The 23,808-nt window shown below is 41.2% G+C and overlaps 1 protein-coding gene across 2 annotated transcripts in view; it reads left to right on the top strand.

Moving 5' to 3' along the window:
• Positions 1 to 23,808, top strand: part of LOC124711911 (general transcription factor IIE subunit 1) — an 87,803-nt gene that overhangs the window by 594 nt on the left and 63,401 nt on the right. For both annotated transcript variants that reach the window (XM_047242166.1, XM_047242165.1), the window contains exon 2: positions 79 to 245. In XM_047242166.1, coding sequence (XP_047098122.1) covers positions 79 to 245 — 167 coding nt within the window. The remainder of the gene's footprint in view (positions 1 to 78; positions 246 to 23,808) is intronic.

Raw genomic sequence — 23,808 nt, forward strand, 5'->3', positions numbered from 1 at the left:
ACTAATTCTTATATCTACTTTCTAAAACGTACACCCTAATGTTGTCTCGAATTTTGACCCTTTATTTTATCTATGTAGGTATGAAGGAAGATGACATATGCGAGCTGCTGAAATTTGAAAGAAAGATGTTACGAGCACGAATAGCAATACTGCGAAATGACAAGTTCATTCAGGTTCGCTTGAAAATGGAAACGGGATTAGACGGAAAAGCGCAGAAAGTAAACTACTATTTCATAAATTATAAGGTCAGTGCGTCAACTTCACATTATACACTCCGAAAACTTATGGACTTTGTAGTCTGGCCTGAAACAATGCACAGCAATAACTTGTACAGAAACCATATTTTTATTTCAGTCCATTTTCTAATAGATGTAATGATTAAAATGCCCTATTTTTGTTGTACATGTTGTTAATATATTATTTAGACGAACTATCAATGTACAAAAAAAGAAACATGTAGTAGTAAAATGAAGTTCTTGTGGGCAGTCATTTGAAAAATACTGTTTTGATAATGTTCATCCATGTTTAGTTATCCGAACCACGGTACAGCCTCATGTGAAATTTATCGTGTTTGCTTAAGTATTTCAGGATGTTCATTGCTGTATTACATTTAAGGTAATGTGTGCATATCTTGAATGACATACAGCATACATACATTCTCTGTCATCACATTTGATCCATAACATTCTGCACTGCATGTGCAGAATGTTGCGAGCTTTCACTTAAGGTGCCTGGACAGACAAAACTAAGAAAGAGACTGTCTGGGAGACTTTTCTTTTGTCATAAATATAGGATTACTGGTTCCTTAATCCTTCACGTTGCTATTAAGTGTTATGCTCCTCCAAAAATTGATGGAAACTGTGACTGAATGAACAACACTCCTGATTTTTCTTTATTCACCAAAAGTCTATGAACTGATTTTAAGTGAAATTAAGACACTAATACAGAGTAGGATGCCTGATAATGCCATTTTTTCACTTTTTGTTTGAATTAGTAGATAACAGAGGAACATTCTCGAGTGTTATCGCAACTGCACAGACTATCTTGGTACGCCTCATGGCCGGTCCACGCTCCCACTGAGAGCCACCTATCCGCAGTCCCTGTCCATTATACCCCCATTTGCTACTTAAAGATGCCCACAGGAGGTCATACGTCTTTTGTGCATTCACACTGGAGAAAGTGGATCCTTTGCCCGGCAAGGCTTATTAATTATATGAACACATGGTGTCTGTTCCTTCGAAAGAATGACGTCATACAGATCCCACAGATGTTAAACACTATATGTAAATGAAAGGAGGATCACTGCTTTCAGCTGTAGTAGGATATTAAGCAGAATCAGTCCAATCTCCTGTGGGAATCTTTAAGTTGCGAACTGGAGTATAATGAACAGGATAGGTGGCACTCAGTGGGAATGTGGATTGGCCATGAGGCGTACTGAGATAGTCCCTACAGTTGTGATAACACTTGTGTCCCGGATGGCACAGTGGTTACCGCACCTGCCTAGTAAGCAAGAGATGTCGGGTTTGAATCCCGGTTCGGTACACATGGTTGCTCATTGCCACTGATTCCGCTTTAATGTCCTGTTGCAGCTGAAAGCAGTGATCCCCCTCCCATTTACATATAGTGTTCAACAGCTGTGGGATATGCATGGTGTCTGTTCTCTCAAAGAAACAGACACCACACATTCATATAAACACAAAGTCCTTGGATTCTTTGAAAATAATGAATTTTCTCAGCTGTGCCCAGGCAAAAATGATTACACAGCAGTAAGAGTTTATGGTCAGAAAATCCATAAGAATAAACTGTGTAACTTTACAGAAATGTTCATGTCCTATAGTAAGCAACATGGCAAAGAATGGGATCTTTCAAAATTTTGTGAATTCAGGGAAAAATGATGTATTATGGTGGTGGTGCTGGCACACCATCAGTTTGTATCTGTGCAATACATCAAAATGCCAAACTGATGTTGACTGCAATATCTATCAAGGATGATGATGACAAGGAACTTATCAAGAAAACTGTGTGCTCTTTGCAATCAAACGACAGCATGCAGCAGTGCTGTGACCAGTGTCCTGAAAAACCTGAGCTGGAAGCTTATTTGATAGATGTTTTCAAAGAATATGACCCAGAAGAAATGATAGAATACAGTGGTTTCATGCTGACAGAGATACACTAGAGATGTATCATGCCACTCCAGAAGAGTTTGCAGAGGAACTGGTTCTAAGCATTCATTTCCTGACAAGCAACCATTTCATTTCAGAACACCAAAGTTCATATCTGAGACGACCGAAAGAAAATCTTGATGGTGGTTAAGTGATTATTTTGATAGGTTTTGCTGGGAACTCTTTCTTTCTGTTTCAAAATGCTGTTAGGGGTTTCATTGGGAGAACAGCTAAGCCACAATAGATCCCTCTGTTGTTTATTTTGGTGGTAAATAACTACAGAATATCAGTGTCTATGAATGACTGCCTTTGTCATGATACTGCTGCAGTTCATGCCTTTAAAAATGAGACTGATTAAATATTTAAGGATAACAATAGGAGAATTCAAGGATATTTGATTCTTTAGTGATGGATGTACTGTGCAACTCAAGAATTTAAAGAATTTTATCAGTATTTGTGCATGGAAAGGATTTTGTTACCTCTGCTGAATGATTCTTTGGAACCATTCATGGAAAATCTCTTTGTGATGGAATTGGAGGAACAGTTAAAAGACTGGCAGCTCATGCTAGTTTGGAGAGGCTTTCAGATAACGAAATATTGACACTTATTGATCTGTTAAAGTTCTGATATGACAAAATTTCCAGCATCGTTACTTTTTATGTTACACAGAAATTGAATTAGTCAGCTTAATCACAAAATAAGGTTTGCCAAAGGCCACAAAATTGATAGTGCAAGAGAAAATTCACCGGTTTAAACAAGTTCAGAGCATGTAGCTTTTCCAGCAATGCTGCAGCATTCACAATTAATGTATTTGAAGCAGATAAAGAAATTCTAATTACAATGCTACAATCCAGGTAATATGTTGGTTGTATGTATGACACTGCTTGGCGAATGGAAAATGTATATGAACCTTCATTAGAACAAAAAGATTCATTGTAGCTTTGTGCACCCTCATGGTCCTGCCCATTTCTTTCACTGGCTGTCTACTAAAGATAATGGATGGTTTCCATAGTGACACATATTTGAAACCCCCAATGAACCATGGACCTTGCCGTTGGTGGGGAGGCTTGCGTGCCTCAACGATACAGATAGCAGTACCATAGGTGCAACCACAACGGAGGGGTATCTGTTGAGAGGTCAGACAAACATGTGGTTCCTGAAGAGGGGCAGCAGCCTTGTCAATAGTTGCATGGGCAACAGTCTGGATGATTGACTGACCTGGCCTTGTAACGCTAACCAAAACGGCCTTGCTGTGCTGGTACTGCGAACGGCTGAAAGCAAGGGGAAACTACAGCCGTAATTTTTCCTGAGGGCATGCAGCTTTACTGTATGATTAAATGATGATGGCGTCCTCTCGGGTAAAATATTCCGGAGGTAAAATAGTCCCCCATTCAGATCTCCGGGCAGGGACTACTCAAGAGGACGTCGCTAACAGGAGAAAGAAAACTGGAGTTCTACGGATCGGAGCATGGAATGTCAGGTCCCTTAATCGGGCAGGTTGGTTAGAAAATTTAAAAAGGAAAATGGATAGGTTAAAGTTAGATATAGTGGGAATTAGTGAAGTTCGGTGGCAGGAGGAACAAGACTTTTGGTCAGGTGAATACAGGGTTACAAATACAAATATGGGTAATGCAGGAGTAGGTTTAATAATGAATAAAAAAATAGGAGTGCGGGTAAGCTACTGCAAACAGCATAATGAACGCATTATTGTGTACAAGATAGACACGAAGCCCACGCCTACTACAGTAGTACAAGTTTGTATGCCAACTAGCTCTGCAGATGATGAAGAAATTGATGAAATGCATGATGAGATAAAAGAAATTATTCAGCTAGTGAAGGGAGACGAAAATTTAATAGTCATGGGTGACTGGAATTCGAGAGTAGGAAAAGGAAGAGAAGGAAACGTAGTAGGTGAATATGGATTGGGAGAAAGAAATGAAAGAGGAAGCCGCCTGGTAGAATTTTGCACAGAGCATAACTTAATCCTAGCTAACACTTGGTTCAAGAATCATGAAAGAAGGTTGTATACATGGAAGAACCCTGGAGATACTAGAAGGTTTCATATAGATTATGTAATGGTAAGACAGAGATTTAGGAACCAGATTTTAATTTGTAAGACAATTACAAGGGCAGATGTGGACTCTGACCACAATCTATTGGTTATGAACTGTAGATTAAAACTGAAGAAACTGCAAAACGGTGGGAATTTAAGGAGATGGGACCTGGATAAACTGAAAGAACCAGAGGTTGTACAGAGTTTCAGGGAGAGCATAAGGGAACAATTGACAGGAACGGGGGAAAGAAATACAGTAGAAGAAAAATGGGTAGCTTTGAGGAATGAAATAGTGCAGGTAGCAGAGGATCAAGTAGGTAAAAAGACGAGGGCTAGTAGAAATCCTTGGATAACAGAAGAGATACTGAATTTAATTGCTGAAAGGAGAAAGTACAAAAATGCAGTAAGTGAAGCAGGCAAAAAGGAATACAAACGTTTCAAAAATAAGATCGACAGGAAGTGCAAAATGGCTAAGCAGGGATGGCTAGAGGACAAATGTAAGGATGTAGAGGCTTATCTCACGAGGGGTAAGATAGATACGGCCTACAGGAAAATTAGAGACCTTTGGAGAAAAGAGAACCACTTACATGAATATCAAGATCTCAGATGGAAACCCAGTTCTAAGCAAAGAAGGGAAAGCAGAATTGTGGAAAGAGTTTACAGAGGGTCTATACAGGGGCGATGTTCGTGAGGACAATATTATGGAAAAGGAAGAGGATGTAGATGAAGGTGAAATGGGAGATATGACACTGCGTGAAGAGTTTGACAGAGCACTGGAAGACCTAAGTCGAAACAAGGCCCCGGGAGTAGACAACATTCCATTTGAACTACTGACAGCCTTGGGAGAGCCAGTCCTGACAAAACTCTACCATCTGGTGAGAAAGATGTATGAGACAGGCGAAATTCCCTCAGACTTCAAGAAGAATATAATAATTCCAATCCCAAAGAAAGCAGGTGTTGACAGATGTAAAAATTACCGAACGATCAGTTTAATAAGTCACAGCTGCAAAATACTAACACGAATCCTTTACAGACGAATGGAAAAACTGGTAGAACCCGACCTCGGGGATGATCTGTTTGGATTACGTAGAAATGTTGGAACACGTGGGGCAATACTGGCCCTACGACTTATCTTAGAAGAAAGCATTTGTAGACTCAGAGAAAGCTTTTGACAAGGTTGACTGGAATACTCTCTTTCAAATTCTGAAGGTGGCAGGGGTAAAATGCAGGGAGCAAAAGGCTATTTACAATTTGTACAGAAACCAGATGTCAGTTATAAGAGTTGAGGGACATGAAAGGGAAGCAGTGGTTGGGAAGGGAGTGAGACAGGGTTGTAGCCTCCCCCGATGCTATTCAATCTGTATATTGAGCAAGCAGTAAAGGAAACAAAAGAAAAGTTCAGAGTAGGTATTAAAATCCACTGAGAAGAAATAAAAACTATGAGGTTCGCCAATGACATTGTAATTCTGTCAGGGACAGCAAAGGACTTGGAAGAGCAGTTGAGCAGAATGGACAGTGTCTTGAAAGGATGGTATAAGATGAACATCATCAAAAGCAAACGAGGATAATGGAATGTAGTCAAATTAAGTCGCGTGATGCTGAGGGAATTAGATTAGGAAACGAGACACTTAAAGTAGTAAAGGAGTTTTGCTATATGGGGAGCAAAATAACTGATGATGGTCGAAGTAGAGGGGATATAAAATATAGACTGGCAATGGCAAGGAAAGCATTTCTGAAGAAGAGAAATTTGTTAACATCGAGTATAGATTTAAGTGTCAGGAAGTCGTTTCTGAAAGTATTTGTATGGAGTGTAGCCATGTATGGAAGTGAAACATGGTCGATAAATAGTTGGGACAAGAAGAGAATAAAATCTTTTGAAATGTGGTGCTACAGAAGAATTCTGAAGATTAGATGGGTAGATCACATAACTAATGAGGAGGTATTGAATAGAATTGGGGAGAAGAGGAGTTTGTGGCACAACCTGACCAGAAGAAGGGATCGGTTGGTAGGACACATTCTGAGGCATCAAGGGATCACCAATTTAGTACTGGAGGTCAGCGTGGAGGGTAAAAATCATAGGGGGAGACCAAGAGATAAATACACTAAGCGGATTCAGAAGTATGTAGGCTTCAGTAGGTACTGGGAGATCAAGAAGCTTGCACAGGATAGAGTAGCATGGAGAGCTACATCAAACCAGTCTCAGGACTGAAGACCACAACAACAACAACAACAACAACAACAAATGTGCCATCAACATAAGTTGGAAGACAGTGGAATTACTCACAATCTGAACAAGACAGTACTGGCAATTTACTCACTTTGAAGTGGAAAAGTATTATTTCATTTGTATAGTGCATTTGAAGTTCAAAATTTTTTTTGGTTTATTGCTGCTTACTGCTTGAAGTTGACATATATATAACTGCACTTGTAGAGAGAGAGAGAGAAAAGAGAACACACACAAGAAGACATTTCTGAGTGTCATATTAAAAATTCTTCACTGAATTTATCCATAAAATTATGATTTATGACTGGTTAAAAATAGGCTCTCGAAGTAAACTACTGAATTTTTTGCCATTTTTAAAGAAACACAGCTGTCATTAGATGTATTTAAAAAGCTGATCAGTACCATATTCTTATTCAGTATAAAAAGCTGTTGAAAAATACAAAAGCAGGGGTACCTAAGTTGAGAGAATCTTTCATAAAAGTTACCGAAAGTTGTCACTTAAGCATTCTTGTAGGTGGTGCAAACTTGGAACCCCTATCTATGGGAGGCTGTAGACGTGAAACCAAAGGAAATGTGTAGCTGAGACTTTGGGCATATTCATCCAATACATCGTGGAACTTCCTGCAAAATTTCATTAGACTCTGAAGTGGTCGAGTGCGGGACCCTGGTCCACTTGTCATGGAATGACCCTATAGTGAAATTACAGATTATGTAATTTATAAATAAGATCTGGCAGTGGGTTGTGTGGAAGTTAAAAAGACAACGGAAACAAGTATGTCTATTGGGAGAAGTTGAGATCCTGACTGACAGTTGGATTTGGCACTGTCAGCAAGCACAGAGATGATAATTATCTGGACAATAGATGGCAACTTGGAGTGAACTGTCTGTGAGGGTGTATGTGGCGGCTTGTGTTCTCAATGTGAAGAAAATTACTGCTGGAAATATGGAAGATGATATGATCAAGTTCCTTCACTTGTAATTGCTCACTTTTGTGTTGGGGCAGTGGCGCTTCAGGTTGAGAACATGTACTGTCTGCTGACTTACTTTTCTGTAGACAGATCTTCTGGTTTCCCATCATGGCTCTAGCTTATAGACTAATCATTCTTCACCATTGTCAAATGTCCCTTTACATAGGAAAACCCAGGGATATTGCCCAGTTTAATTATAGTTTCACAGAAAAGTTGAGTGAAACAGATATTAGTGTCAGTAGTATGAGAAACAACTGAAGTCACAAAAATTGAACAAAGCTCCAGAATTTGATGGAACCTCTATCAGATTCTATACCGAATTTGTGGCTGAGTCAAACAAGGGAAACTCTAGGTGGGAATATCAACAATATAAGGAAAAGAGATAGATTGCTACTCACTGTAAAGATGACACACTGAATTGCAGATGGGCACAACAAAAGACTATTACACATTTAGCTTTTGGCCAGAGCCTTCCTCAGAAAACACTTGACTTCCATCTCCGGAAACTTGGGCCAGAATGCAGCTGTTATGTTTAACAAAAGAAGCAGTCTGGAGGGGATGAGGAAGGGAAAGGGATAGCGGTGTGTGAGTGAGGGAAGAGTAGAACACTGTCTGGCATAGCATGCAGGGCATGGAAGGTGGCATGATAAGGACAAGACTGTCAGCAGGCACAGTGTCAAAAGGCAGGGGGCGGAGGGGGGAATGGATAGAGAGAGGAGACGGAAGGGGAAAGATGGGCAAGTGCATGGGCAGAGGACAGCACACAAAGAGGGTGATGGGATGTGAATACGGAAGACACGATAAGATAGAGGTGGCGGAAACTCTTGGGTATAGTGTGTGTGGCTGTTGCCTACCTTAAGTCAAGGCCAGTATAATTTCAGGAGTGGAGAATGTGTTGTAAGAAGGCTAACTCCCATCTGTGCAGTTCAGAAAAGCTGATGGTGGACAGGAGGATCCAGATTGCCCAGGGTTTGAAACAGTCATTGAAAGCAGGTGTGTTATGTTCAGCTGCATGTCATGCCACAGGGTGAGCTAATTTGCTTTTGGCCACAGTTTGGTGGTGGCCGTTCATCCTAGTGGACAGCTGTGCAATGATTGCAGCAGAGCTTGTATATGACATTATTGCTTTCACGGGTTGCCCAGCCTCTGATGGTGTAGGATAAGCCTGTGACAGGACTGGACTAGGAAATGGTGGGTGGGTGAATTGGGCAGGTCTTGCACCTGAGTCTTCCACAGGGATAAAATCCCTGTGACAAGGGGTTGGGATTGAGAGTGACATAGGAATGTAGTATTATTAGTAACTTTATTCATCTGTAGATCTCTTTCTACGAGGATATAGGACATGTCAAAGTATTTACAAGTTTAGACCATTTTAAAATAAGCTAATTCGTACACTTATACTTCTAGTTAGAGACAATCATTACATTTACTCCTGGTATACAATACTTTCTTTTTTCTTTTTTTTTTTTTTTACAAATTACTTATTAAATTATGTAATGCCACACTGTTCACTCATATCTCACTATCAGTCACTGCACACACTATACAGACATTGTTTCATAACACTTCACTTACAAAACACACACACACACACACACACACACACACACACACACACCGGTGATGTCTGGGCCATTTTCTGTACCACAGCTTCCCATTTGCTATCCTGAAAAACTGAGTTAGCATCTCTTTATAATGAGTGAGATGTTGAGCTCGGAAGGAGGAAGATGTGTTAGTACTGTGCTATGCGTAGCATGGGGTTAAATTTTCTAGAAAAGGAAAAAAAAATAGTGTGAAGGTGTTATATGGAATGTTGGATGTTTTATAATCATGATTATTATTTATTTGTATAACATTTTTTTACCACACCCCTGCTCTGTTTTATCTAAGTAATCCTTCAATGTATAAAATGTATTGCATAACAGTAATTTTTAGCTGCCTTTTTAAATATGTGTATTTTTGCAATTCCTTTAATCTCTCTGCAGTTTTATTCCTTAGTAGAAAATACTGTTTTGAGTTTTATGTTTATTTTTTCTTGGTAAATGTAAGTTGAGTCTAGCTTTTGTTCCATGGTCATCGGCAGAGCTGTTTGTGCAGTAGTTATCAATGCTATTTTTGATGTGTGCAACTGACTGGTAAATGTATTCACACAGAACAGTTAAAATCCCAGTGTTTTGAACAGATATTTACAATGAGCTCTACTACTGTTTTTGGTTTGGCTCTTTTCTGGAGTTTGAAAATTGTGTTCATATTTTGTACATTTGTTCCCCAAAATTGGCCAATCTTAGGTCCGCCATATTTAACACTGCTATGTCTCCTTGGCCACAAATGGCTTCTATGGGGTTTCCCTATGATGTAGGTTCTTGTCTGTCTTACTCGCACACTACAGCACTTAGTCCTTAATAGACAATAGTGAGTTTCCCAATCTCGTGGTGTATCTGCGCCCTTTGTGGCATGCGGTCCTAGATGACAGAGTTCGTTTCACAATTCCTGTAGGCTGACTCTTTCAGCCACGTATTTAAATGAGAGTGCAATGCTTGTTAACTCACATTCTGCATTACCTTTCTTAAGCAAAGGTGCAGCTCTTGCCTGTTCTAACTGCCCTGGAAATGCCCTGATGTGAAGGATTCATTTATTATATTTGTTAAGGGGCCTTGTATAATCTCTATGCATTGTTTCAGTACACACATTGGTACTTCATCTAAGCCTACTGGCTTTTGGGTTTTGAACAGTTTTACTGACTTCATTCTCTGTGGTTGGAAGTAAGATCATTGTATTTAGCACAACATTACTTACAGCAGGTGTTATATTTGTTTTGGACTAAGATGTTGTGGAGATTGGGTTGGCAATGGAACACCACTTCCGGAGGAGTGTCAAATCAAATAAGAGAGAAATCCTACCCAACATCCTTTCCACTCTTCTCAGGTTCCTTCAATCCAAATACTTTTCTGCAAAAAAAAAAAAAAAAAAAATTCTGAAATATTAACTCTTTAACTGCTCTGGTTGTGTTAACACACGCGCCTTTGTACCTGTCCCTGTGTGTTCTGAATGTGTTTATGCGTGCCACCAGTCCTTCTACCTGGTACCCTGAATGTGTCTACGCATTTTCTGCAGTGATATATTCCATAACTCTTCAGTTTATTTATCTCAGCATCATGGTGTATCTAAATATTTTGAAAAGGTAACAAAAAGTGAAAAGAATAATATGGTGCTTCATTCGGTGTGGTGTGTTTCCATTGCCATTTGTTCACAGAATTTGTTATTGCATAATAATTAATATCTTAAGGGCTGTTGAGGGATGTGACACTCAGCAACAAAAACTTGTTCAAAACTTTATTTTGCTGCTTTGACAGATTTTTGGCAATTATTTCTTAGATGGGTCAGCGCTGTAGTAAAGCAAGTGTGGCCATCTGTAGATATGTATTGGATAGAAACTGGCCATCTTTTCAAAGTATTTGGATACATTATGATGCTGAGAAGGAAATGTTTATACCACTGCAGAAAATACCTTGTTTACTTAATACCGAGCGAGGTGGCGCAGTGGTTAGCACACTGGACTCGCATTCGGGAGGACGACGGTTCAATCCCGTCTCCGGCCATCCTGATTTAGGTTTTCCGTGATTTCCCTAAATCGCTTCAGGCAAATGCCGGGATGGTTCCTTTGAAAGGGCACGGCCGATTTCCTTCCCCATCCTTCCCTCACCCGAGCTTGCGCGCTCCGTCTCTAATGACCTCGTTGTCGACGGGACGTTAAACACTAATCTCCTCCTCCTTTACTTAATATTTCACAAAATATTTGCAGAAGTCTGTGATCAGTAACTAAACTAACAGAAACAGGAGTAAGTATTTGGAGTAACAGTTTTAGAACTGAGGTGACTCTGTCTCTCTTTAAAATGATGATTTGAATTCAGTTAAATGTTATTCCAGGTGCCTCCAGTCTTGAGCAATAAAGTTCAATAATAATATTTCTCAAGTGAACTACTAGAATATTAGGCTTCAAATAAAAATCCCCTGAAAAATGTAAATTATCAGTATAACAATTGTAACTGGGCCATAGATTTAGTATCTGACTGCATTCAATAACTTTCTGGCCCTACAGATGCTGCTAACAAAACCAGAGAGTACCAAATGTTAAAACAAAGAGAAAGTATTTCTCTCTTCCAGGCAAATTAAAACTGTGTGCTGAACTGGAACTTAAACTTGGGGCTTTTGCTTTTCATAGGCAAGTGGTTTAACAACTGAGCTATCCAAACATGATTAACAACCCACCCTCACAGTTTTTCTTCTGCCAGTACCTCATCTCCAACCTTCCAAAATCACAGAAGTTTTTTTCTGCTTGCCTTACAAGACTAGCATATTACTAGGATATTGTGAAGACATGACTTAGCCACACCGTGGGGCATTGTTTCCAGAATGAATTTTTACATTGCAGCAGAGTGTGTGCTGATTTGAAACTTCCAGGCACATTAAAACTGTGTGCCAAAGAAGGACTCGAACCTGGAACCTTTGGCTTTTGTGGGCAAATGATCTATCAAGTGAGCTATCTGAACACAACTCACAATTTTTTCCCACGGTTAAAAAAAAAAAAATAAAATAAAATAAAATAAAATAAAAAAATAAAAAAGGGGGGGGGGGGGCTGCAACTTGACCATTACATCCGTCTCCACTGAGACAGAAGCTGATTGAGCTGAATTTTCTGAGTTGACAGAAAGGTTAGATGATTGTGAATCATAGTATAAAAAAAAGGGGGTGGGGGTGGTGTGCATAGATGGAACGTATGGCAAGACTGCTGTAGAACAGTCAGGATAGCCTCATGTGCCTACAAATGCAAGTTCCTCCTCTTTTTCAGAACCATCACTCTCTGATAATAAACATCTTACACACTGAATTAATTCACATGAGAAACATTAATTACCTAATCTCGTCTTGTTCTTACATTTTTTACAAAATGAAAGCCTTCTTTGGGTAGGAATTATCCTTTGCTCAGCAATGTGATGGTAGAGATTGAATTCACACATTGCAATAACATCTCTCTTTTTTTTAACCTTGAACTAAACTCGGTACAGCTTCTGAGGATGACAGTCCACACTTCAGTACAACTGAAATGCCCATCTTGATGACGTCTAGTGGATGGTCAGTAGTGCTGTACCACTAGGCTATGAGCTTCTTGGGCCATCAAGCAGAAGGTCCAACTGTGGGAGAGGAGGACAGACGTCCAGCATTTGATGGTCTCAGCAAAGGCAGGAGATGGCACTGTCTGATGGGTACTGGCAGCAACAGGCATTGTTGTCTGAAGCATAGGCTTGAGGCGGCTGACTGTCAATCTGGAGCCCAGAGCAGAACTGGCTGTCAATGAGCTGAGTGGCAACAGAGGAATACAGGCATGTGGACACAAACCGTGCAAGTGAAAGTAGATATCTGTGACTGCAGTGCTAATTGCTGTGACCTACTCACCATGTATCAGCATGGCTTGTGCCTCCAGACCAGCAGCTGCAGAAGGTCTGGCAGCAAACAGCGTAGCGAATCTTCTAATGACAGACTACCTCCTGAGGAGGCAAAGCAGGTGCCATATGTGGCCTGCGAAGCACATCCATAAGTGTGGTCCCCCCTTACAAGAGATGGTGCAGCAATCTCAGAGAAGTGCAGCACCTAAGGGAGGAGGCACCAAAAAGCCACCAGAACAGACTGAAATGAAACAACAGGACAAAACAATGAAGGAGAACATAAAATGATCCTGGCAAAAGAAGCATCCGTGCAGTGGAACAGGGGGCAGGGCTGGTGGCAATGGAGTGTCCAAGAAGTCACAGCCAAAAACCCAGAAGAACACGTGACAAGATTGGGGGTTTGGAGACAGCCAGGAAAGTCACTGAGGAGTTGGTGTGGTGGCAGCAACGCCCATGAATGGCGTCGCAAGGTCCAATTACAGCTGTGCAAATGTCCATTGTGATAACCGTGGAGATGATGGGGCGAGCTGTCACAATGGCTGTGGTGGCCAGGAACGGTGCCACAAGGACTGGCTGCAATAGGCTGATGATGATTGGAGGGCCAGGAGTGACAGAACCAGTGTTAGAACAGGCATCAGCGCAATGGGATTGCCAAGAACAGGTCTGATGAGGGGATCAGCATCTGGAGAAATCATGAGCAAGGGATGTGCACATCAGAGGGACTTTCATCAGAGAACAAGCGTAAATGCATTTGTGTAAAAAATGCACAGTCAGTTGGGGGGGGGGGGGGGAGGGATGAAACTGTGCTCCAGCAAAACTATACAAACACATAACAGGAAACACTGAATTGCACATGAATAGGTGGAGTGATAGACAAGACCAGGAGCTGACACTGCAGTCAGCAAACCTAGGCCAGGTTCTAGAGAGGATGACTCTTGATGAGGTACTGTACTGAGAATCCACATGAACTCTGAGTATCACGCCTGGGAGTCAGCCTCATCACCACTGATGATTCCAGCAGAGGTGTGAGACGGCACTGCCTAGGTAATGGCAGTGGCAATCATTGTGGTCTGAAGCAAGACTTGAGGCAGCTGTCAGTCAGTTTGAAGTCCTGAGCAGAACTGGCAGTCTAGGGGCTGAATGGCAACCCAAGTACCCGTCAGGGAGGAATATAGGTGTGTGGGCTTGTGACCACACAGGTGCAAATAGGTTCCTGGGACTGCAGTGCTGATTATCATAACGTATGAACCATTTTCCTTACTTCATATATTATAAATATATGTAATAAACACCCATCCTCTCCATGTCGCTTCATCCACAGCACATCAGTATAACTCAGCTGCTAAAAGTGACCAGTTTTATGAAGATGATTTAAAAAATTTATGCTCATTTTCATTTACTCTTTAGGAACTACTGGAATACTTCTTCCCTCACTACAGCTTCTGCCTCACTGGAGATTGATGTAAATATATTGCTCTCTTTGCAGTATAGAAATGAATCATTATTTAGGTGCTACTTTTGAGATTACTTAAAGATCAGCATTGGTGGTGTACCCAGTTCTTACTAGCCTACTACTTAAAAAATGATTCTTAATACATCAGTGATAACACCAGTAGCTGCAATAAACACCATCTGCTCCATTCATTATCAGTTAAGCACCATGGCTAAAATCTCTCTTTAAATATATTTTACTCTTCTACCTCCTTGTACTTTGTCATTTCATAGCTAAAAATGGCTCCAAGAAACTCACTTAATTTTAAGGCTATGCTCAGAAAATGCCATGAATCTTGAGTATTTTCTCTTTTGTGCTCAGCCAGCAATAATGCTGGAGAAAGCTCAAGCTGCTACTGCATTTAGAATAATTGAGCTCTACTGAGATTAATTAAAATACAGTAAATTGTGTAACATTTATCTCTTTTTTAAAATAAATAAAAATAGTGAGGGCCAGTTCACCTTATTAAATGAAGAAGTGTATAAAAATATTAACAAATAGCTTTTAAATGAATAAAAAAAGGTATTTCCAATACCATCATTGGTTACTTTGAGAAGGGCCACATATGTAATATTTCTTGATGTGCTTCATATAGAAATTACTACCTCTGCACCGGTCTGTGCAGTGGACGCACTTTGAGCCTTTCCCTACAAAATTATCTCTGTTTAATTTGCTGTTTTCTAATACATCTGGTATGTCTAGTCCAAGAAGCTTAGCAAAGCTTGCACATCACTCTGGTCTCTGCCAATTACATTCTAACTCATTGAGAATAGCAATCATCTTTTTAAACTACTTATGAGGTGTTCATATCTCAATGGATCATCCAAGTACTCATTCAGATTCATATATGTTTGAAAATAGGCTCTGCAGCCCCACACATCTAAGCATATTTATATTGATCCAGGCTTTTTAGAGTTAATCAGCTGTGAACTCCTTCTGACTACAATCTGTTTTTAAAGGCCAACTGAAATTCATCAAACGTCTTAGTATTATCTTGCGTCATGGGTCCCCGTTATGTGGCATCACCTCTTGATAGTCCACAACAAACTTACTTTTTTATTAGTCTGACTATCCTTTAGGAAGTACGTACTGAAATGATTTAAAAAATGTAACTGTATATAAATCACCACCCAGATCATGTGAAGCAAAATTATGTAATTTTAATTCATCTGCTTGTGTCAATGATTCATTTAACCATATCAGTTCCATTCAACACTTGTTCCTTAACGTCACTTAACTATTAAATGAAAATATTACATTGAGAGGCTTGTAGATGGGAGATGATAAGGTTGTAAACTTAAGCAATAATTATTCTGTTCTGTAATGGAAGTCATAATGATTTGGAGTTCTAGTCTGGCAAAGAGTGTACCTGTCCATGAGGTCTTTCGACCACTAGCTACATTCTTGGAACAATAGGGCAAGATTACTGAATGTCCTATGTGTTTCTCAGACACACAATAATCTCATTTGTGTATACAACAAAGCTTGTGTAAAAGCTGTTCTTTACTTGTTGATAAGCCTTTGGTGTTTGCAGAAATGATTGTAATGCTTAGCTGTGATATGAGCCTTTCCCGATAGTTCAGTAGTATCCCTCTCAGCTTATGTGAGATGTATATTTCCTCTCGATAATTTCAACAAACAGAAAGCATCTGTTGTTGTGGGTGATTTCAATAGTCGCTGCATTGTATGAGGCTATTCTTAATACAGTTTTAATGGAGATGTCATACTGGAGTGGGCAGACCTACATCAACCATCTTTGGACCATGACAATTAACTTCCCCTACCTTTTAATAGTGACAGATTGCAGTGCAGATCTAATTTTTGAAAATGAAAAAATAGCCAAACACTGTACAAAATCAGTTCGCACACCAGTCCCTCACACACATCACCATCCAATTGTATGTCAGATAGTACTAGCAGTCAGCTCACACAAGTGAATGTCAAGCAAAGCTACAATTTCAAGGAAGCAAAGTGACAGAATTCCACCGCAGTGCCTGATGAGAGGATTACATCAATTGAATCCTCTCCAGAGGCATACATAAAGCTTCTGGAAGCCATCCAATACTGCTCCAGAAAAATATTTCTAGAGCCTGTAGAACACATTACAAGCAGGATCATGGAATTGCACCCAACAGCCTAACAGTAAAACTTCCTTTCTCTGGCTTCCACTCCTCCTTTTACAATGACCTTCACCTTTTCATATTCTACCTGTCCCTGTCTCTCACAAACCTGATATTGGAAAAACATCTTTCCATGGCACAGGCACCCCAGGACTGCCCCTGCTCCCTCCGCAAGATACTGCTGCTGTGCAATCCTCGCTACATACATCACATCTCTGAAGCTGAATTCCTTGCTTTCTAGAACCTGGAAGAACATTGTAGACAGTGGCACGTAAAGTGCCCTCCGCCACACACCGTTGGGTGGCTTGCGGAGTATCAATGTAGATGTAGATGTAGAAGTTATCCAACCTGATGACATCCTACTGCCACCTTGGGACAGCACTACCCAACTCTTGTGCTACTCACAATGTTCCTCCTCATCAACTCATCATAGTACCCAGACCATGCCCAGGGGACCTTTTAAACTTGCCACATACCAAAATGCCAGATCAAGAGCCTAAACAATCCCAGAACACTGTTGTTAACCTTTACACCAAAATCTGTAGCCCCACAGAAGTTTCAGTACTATCCAAAGACCTCACCTTTACCTCTACACCCAAATTTAATCATGTTGGATTTGTCAAAGACCTATTCTCCTTCCCCTGATCTTCTTTGCCACCAATACCTCCAACCAAAGCCAACCTAATTCTAACATTGAACCATGTCTCTTCCAGTTCATACCACTATCTAACTATGATCCTCCCCCTGCACCCTCTGACCGAACCATGCCTTGGTCAACTTTACCCTCAACTTGGCCTCACCATCCTTCCCCAAGTCCTGTCTGAAGAACACCAACCTTACAGAGGGGAAAGGACAGCTTTAGACAGTCTCAAAACAGATTCTGACCTAATGATCCTCCCTGCAGACAAAGGCTCCACCACTGTCATGATGAGTCACAGTGACTACTTGGTGAAAGTCCTCTGCTGATTGACTGTCTCGTACATCTATAAACTCTGCCAGAGTGACCCCATCCCAGAAGTCCAACATAATCCGCTCCTTTCTTAAAGCCTTAGGCCGTTCACAGGACGTCTCCCTAGAATCCATTTTCCCTCATCACCCATGTGACACCATACACATTGATCTACATGCCTCCCAAAACCCACAAACCCAACAATCCTGGACGCCCCATTGTAGCTGGTCATTATGCTGCCACTGAAAGGGTTTTGGCTCTCAGTTACCCATAATCTAGCCTCCCTTGTCAAAGATACCAATCACCTCTTTCACTGACTCTCTACCATCCTCACCCACTTACCTCCTGGTTTCCTACTGGTCACTATTGACACCACTTCCCAAGATACCAACATCAGTCATGTCCGTGGTCTTGCCGCAGTTGAACACTAACTTTCTCAGTGTTCTACAGACTTCAAAGCCGCTACCTTATTCTCCTAACTAACTTTATCCTAATACATAACTATTTCTCCTTTGAAGGGAAGGTTACAAACAAATATGGAGCACAGCCATGGGCACCTGCATGGCACCCTCCTATGTCAACCTGTTTATAGGCCCTCTATAGGAAATCTTCTCAGCCTTTCAGGACCCCAAACCCCTGGTCTGATTCAGGTTCATTGATGATATCTTCATGATCTGGACTCAGGACCTAGAGACACTTTCCTCATTACTTCATAACCTCAACACCTTCTACTACATTTCCTCATTTCGAGAAAACCGAAGGAGTGATCTGTTTTGCTTGCTAAAAGCATTCAACAGTCATGACCACAAAAATTTTTTTAAAACAACCGATGTCAACAAACTTTGCTATCATCTTCATGTCGTAAAAAAATGTTTTCATTATGAAACATGTTTATTGTGTTTGGACCTCATGCCAAGTTGTCATGTGGCTAAAAATGAGCATATTATGAAAGCTTTGTCATAACTAAAATATTTAAAAATCATGAAGAACCATGTGCAAATGGCCATGTCCATGTATATATTGCTCACAGATTGTTACGTCACAAAAACACAGTACATAGTAGCACATCTGTTTACATAAGCTAGACATATTTTAAACACTGAAAATCCATTTCATTTGGTCCACTTCAGCCCAGTGTGCCATCTCCCTGGGAGTTGATCTACTCCTCTCTGATGGCCCCGTTCATATCTCTGTCCACATTAAACCCACCAACCACACCTGCATTTTGACAGCTGCCATCCTCACACACTAAAAATTCCCTCCCACACAGCTTTGCCACCACAGACAACATATCTGTAATGACAACTATTTTTCTGAGTGTGCAGAAGGCCTCACCAAGGCCTTCACAGACAGGCATTACTGCCCAGACCTATTCCCCAACCAGATTTCCCATGCCATTTCCCCACACACCACCAGTCCTGTCACCACCTCCAAGAGCCAGCTACAAAAAGAGTGCCACCCTCATCACAGTACCACCCTGGACTGGAACAGCTGAACCACATCCATCATCAGTGCTTTGATTGTCTATCATCGTACTATGGAATAACAGACATCCTACCCAAGATCCTTACCACCCCTCCTAAAGTCATGTTCCATCACACATTCAACCTCCACAGCATCATAGTCCATCCCTGCAGCATTCCCAATCCCAATCCCAACAACTTGCCACAGTGATCATATCCCTGTGAAAGACCTAGGTGCAAGACCTGCTCAATCCACCCACCCAGTACTTACTATTCCAGTCCTGTCACAAGCTTATCTTATCCACATCAAAGGCTGGGCCACTTGTGAAAGAGACCATGTTATATATCAGCTCTGCTGCAACCAGTGCGCAGCTTTTTATATTGCTATGACTACCAAGTTGCTGCCCAGTAGGATGAATGGCCACCAGAAAACTGTGGCCAAAAGCAAAGTAGACTACCCTGTTACACAATATGCAACTAAACATAACATACTTAATTTCAGTGTCTGCTTCACAGCCTGGGGCTATCTGGAACCTCCTGTCCACCATCAGCTTTTTTGAACTGTGCAGGTGGGAGCTATCCTTGCAATGCATTCTCTGCTGCCGAAATTACCCTGGCCTTCACCTACAGTAACCTACTGTACTCACACCCTCCAACCAACAGATTGCACTCCCTCATCCTATCATATCCTTCTTTTCACAGTCCCTTACCCTCTTTGTCTGCAGCCCTCTGCCAGTGTACCTGCCCATCCTTTCTCCTTCTCTCCTCCTCTCCTTTTCCACTCCTCATTTTTTTTCTCCCCACACTTCACCTCGCAGTGCTGTGTCCCTGCACACCCCACACCCTGCCAGACAGTGCTCTTCTCTCCTCCCACCCATACCATGCTATCCCTCCCCCTTTTCTACCCTACTCCAGATTTGCTATTTATGTGACATTCGGGATCAGAGCTGCTATGGTAACAGTTATGTGGGCATGAGGTGTGCTTCCTTGTGTGAATGTGTGAGTCAGTACTTTTTCTTTTTTATAAGAAGACTTTGGTCGAAAGCTATAATGTGCAACAGTCTTTTTGTTGTACCTCTCTGCAACTCAGCAGTTCATCGTTGTGGTGAGTATCAATCTATCCTTTTCCTAATATTGTTTGCTAATATTTGTGATATTCCGTAAGCTACAGTGTGTGTTTCTGACATGATTAAATAAAAAGAAAAATGTGTGTTTGGGTACCAACTGCTTGACTTGGAACATAAAATTGTCTAAATTGTCTCCATTACACTTGCTGCCTCACTCAGTACAGATTGCACATCTTTGGTCTTACAAATGTAAGCTTCATCTTGTTAGCTCATATCCCATAGTATTCTTCTGCTGGTTCATCTTGTTCAATCACCTGTGGGTTTAGCTGACTTAAACTACTAGATATGTTCTCAATGATTGTACATTTCTTGTGGCATGCAGTCTCACAAGCACCATTTAACCCAGAGATTTGTTCAGCCAGGGGGATTTTAGTCTTAATACTCAAACTATTGATTTGCTGTAAATCTGCAGATACTTCCTCCATAAACTTAAACACAACAAGTATTTATTATTTATTTATTTATTTATTATTATTATTTTTTTTTCGTCTTCTCCAAGACTGTTTCTTAAATGACTAGTCTCAGTGACAGTGCCAGACTTTAGTTCTCTAAGGTTAGACCTAACTTGTTGAACATTTATGGGAACCAACATGAAGCTTTCTCATCTCCCCATTCACTACAGTCACATTTACTAGATTGATTCTTTTTTTTCTACTGATGGTTTTCCAACTTGAAATTAATTACCGTCACCTTCCTTCCACTCTGGTAACAATACAAGATAACCTGATGTAATTGAGAGCATAGGTCATTGGCTGCACCACCACTGTCTACCATGAGTTATCAGTAGTTCATTCCAATAAGTAGTAGAGGCAATATAATACATCTTCTTGGTTAGTTATAGGCCCACCAACCTATAGTAAGCCCTAATGACAATATGAAAACACTTGTGTTAACTTGTTGATGTGAGAAAGCCAATAAGCTCACTGCCAGGTGTCTGCACCTGCTATAGAGTATGAGTAGATGATCACCTGACCTCCATTTGAACAGCTAGTGTCACGTAGTTCTCCAAAATTGCCAAGTGCTGCAGCAGATACAGTGAGGGCTGAACAGCAGTACCATATCTCTCATGTAGCTTGTACTTGCAGTGCTAACGCCGAGTCCTGAACTTTCTCTAACTAAAAATCACTTTTGGTAGATCAGTTGATTCCATTTTAATTCCAATCCTGTCCTGGCAAGGTTTCCAGTGTGCCAACTCTCTTACTTAAAAATGAGGCTTGAATTTAATTTTTATATCAGGGTACCTCGAGTCTCAAGTGCTAAAGTTCAGTAATAATATCACTCTGGTGAACCACCACAAGAATGAACCTAAAATAAAAATTTCCTGGAAAATTTAAATTATCAATATAAAAATCAAAAGTGAGTCCTTAAATTTAGCATCTGGATGTATTTAGTAATGTTCCACCATAACAGGCACTGACAACAAATCCAAAGATTACCAAATGTTGAAACAAAGAGTAAATTCATGGAAATGTATTCTCTTTTTGCAACTATATGAAAGGCTGTTTGTTTTGGCACAATCTCTATGAATATAGAAGCAAGTAAGGGATGATGCAAAACAGAAAATGAGCAAATATTTGTCTCTTCTTCATACAGCTAATTAAAAACTGCATACAACACTAATTAATTGAAAACAAAAATCTCACTATATATATGAAGATAGTAACTGTCCTTGAAAGAACGAACGTGCAGCTTCTCTAGAATAAATGATAATTAATTGAAACCCTCATCTGCCAACAGGTGTTGTTGAAATACCTCGATAGGGACAGCTGAAAATGTGTGCCTCGACCGGAACTCGAACCCGGGATCTCCTGCTTACATGGCAGACGCTCTATCCATCTGAGCCACCAAGGACACATATGAATAGTGCGACTGCAGGGACTTATCCCTTGCACGCTTCCTGTGAAACCCACATTCCCAACTGTCCACAATCTACATACGTAATGTACCTAATAGATATTTGCCCATCTGCTCATTACTTGCGCACACTAAGGTGACGATTCCTGTAAAAGTTCGGGAAACCTGTGCGCTTTCGCACAGACGAAGGTCAATGGCTGGGTAGCCTTTAAAGGCTTTTACGGGAATCGTCACCTTAGTGTGCGCAAGTAATGAGTGGATGGGCAAATATTGGTTTGACGCAGCTCTGCATAGTACTCTACTCTGTGCATGCTTCTTCATCTCCAAGTAACTACTGCACCCTACGTCCCTCTGAATCTGCTTCGCGTATTCATCTCTTGGTCTCCCTTTACAATTTTTACCCTCCATGCTGCCCTCCAATACTAAACTGGTGATCCCTTGATGCCTCAGAACGTGTCCTATCAACCGATCCCTTCTTCTAGCCAAGTTGTGCCATAAATTCCTCTTCTCCCCAATTCTATGCAGTACCTCCTTGTTACTTACATGATCCACTCATCTAATCTTCAGTATTCTTCTGTAGTACCACATTTCGAAAGCTTCTATTCTCATCTTGTCTAAACTACAGGGTGTACATAAAGTCCAGGAACACTTTCAGTTATTTATTGCACAAGAGCTAAACATTGTACAGATGTCATACATGTTGCGTTTTGAAGAGAAACTCTGAAAGTTTTTTTTACAAACATTCAATATGCGAACCATGAGAGACCCGGCAGATGTCAATATGGTAATCGAATTCTTGCCATACCTGTCCCAACATGGCATCATCGACTGTGGCAGTCGCTTCCTGTATTCGCTCCCGGAGCTCTGCTACATCATGTGGTAGAGGCAGTACACACACCAGATCTTTAATGTGTGCCCACAGAAAAAAGTCACACGGAGTGAGATATGGTGATCAGCGAGGCCATTTCATGAATCAGCTGTCCATCAATGCAGCAGCTCCGTATTCAGGTACCCATGAACACCTGGAATCCTTACCCAATCTGTTACCCCCGGAAACCATCCTTGTAACCATTGATGCCACTTCCTTATACACAAATATTCCGCACGTCCAGGGCCTCCCTGCGATGGAGCCCTTCCTTTCACGCCGATCACCTGCCACCCTACCTGAAACCTTTTTCCTCATTACCTTAGCCAGCTTCATCCTGACTCACAACTTCTTCACTTTCGAAGGCCGGACATACCAACAATTAAAGGGAACAGCCATGGGTACCAGGATGGCCCCCTCGTACGCCAACCTATTTATGGGTCGCTTAGAGGAAGCATTCTTGGTTACCCAGGCCTGCCAACCCAAAGTTTGGTACAGATTTATTGATGACATCTTCATGATATGGACTCACAGTGAAGAAGAACTCCAGAATTTCCTCTCCAACCTCAACTCCTTTGGTTCCATCAGATTCACCTGGTCCTACTCCAAATCCCATGCCACTTTCCTTGACGTTGACCACCATCTGTCCAATGGCCAGCTTCACTCGTCCATCCACATCAAACCCACCAACAAGCAACAGTACCTCCATTATGACAGCTGCCACCCATTCCACATCAAACGGTCCCTTCCCTACAGCCTAGGTCTTCGTGGCAAATGAATCTGCTCCAGTCTGGAATCCCTGAACCATTGCACCAACAACCTGAAAACAGCTTTCGCATCCCGCAACTACCCTCCCGACCTGATACAGAAGCAAATTACCAGAGCCACTTCCTTATCCCCTCAAACCCAGAACCTTCCACAGAAGAACCCCAAAAGTGCCCCACTTGTGACAAGATACGTTCTGGGACTGGATCAGACTCTGAATGTGGCTCTCTAGCAGGGATACGACTTCCTCAAATCCTGCCCTGAAATGAGATCCATCCTTCATGAAATTTTCCCCGCTCCACCAAGAGTGTCTTTCTGCCGT

The sequence above is a fragment of the Schistocerca piceifrons genome, chromosome 8, assembly GCF_021461385.2.
Source record: "Schistocerca piceifrons isolate TAMUIC-IGC-003096 chromosome 8, iqSchPice1.1, whole genome shotgun sequence".
NCBI lineage: Eukaryota > Metazoa > Arthropoda > Insecta > Orthoptera > Acrididae > Schistocerca > Schistocerca piceifrons.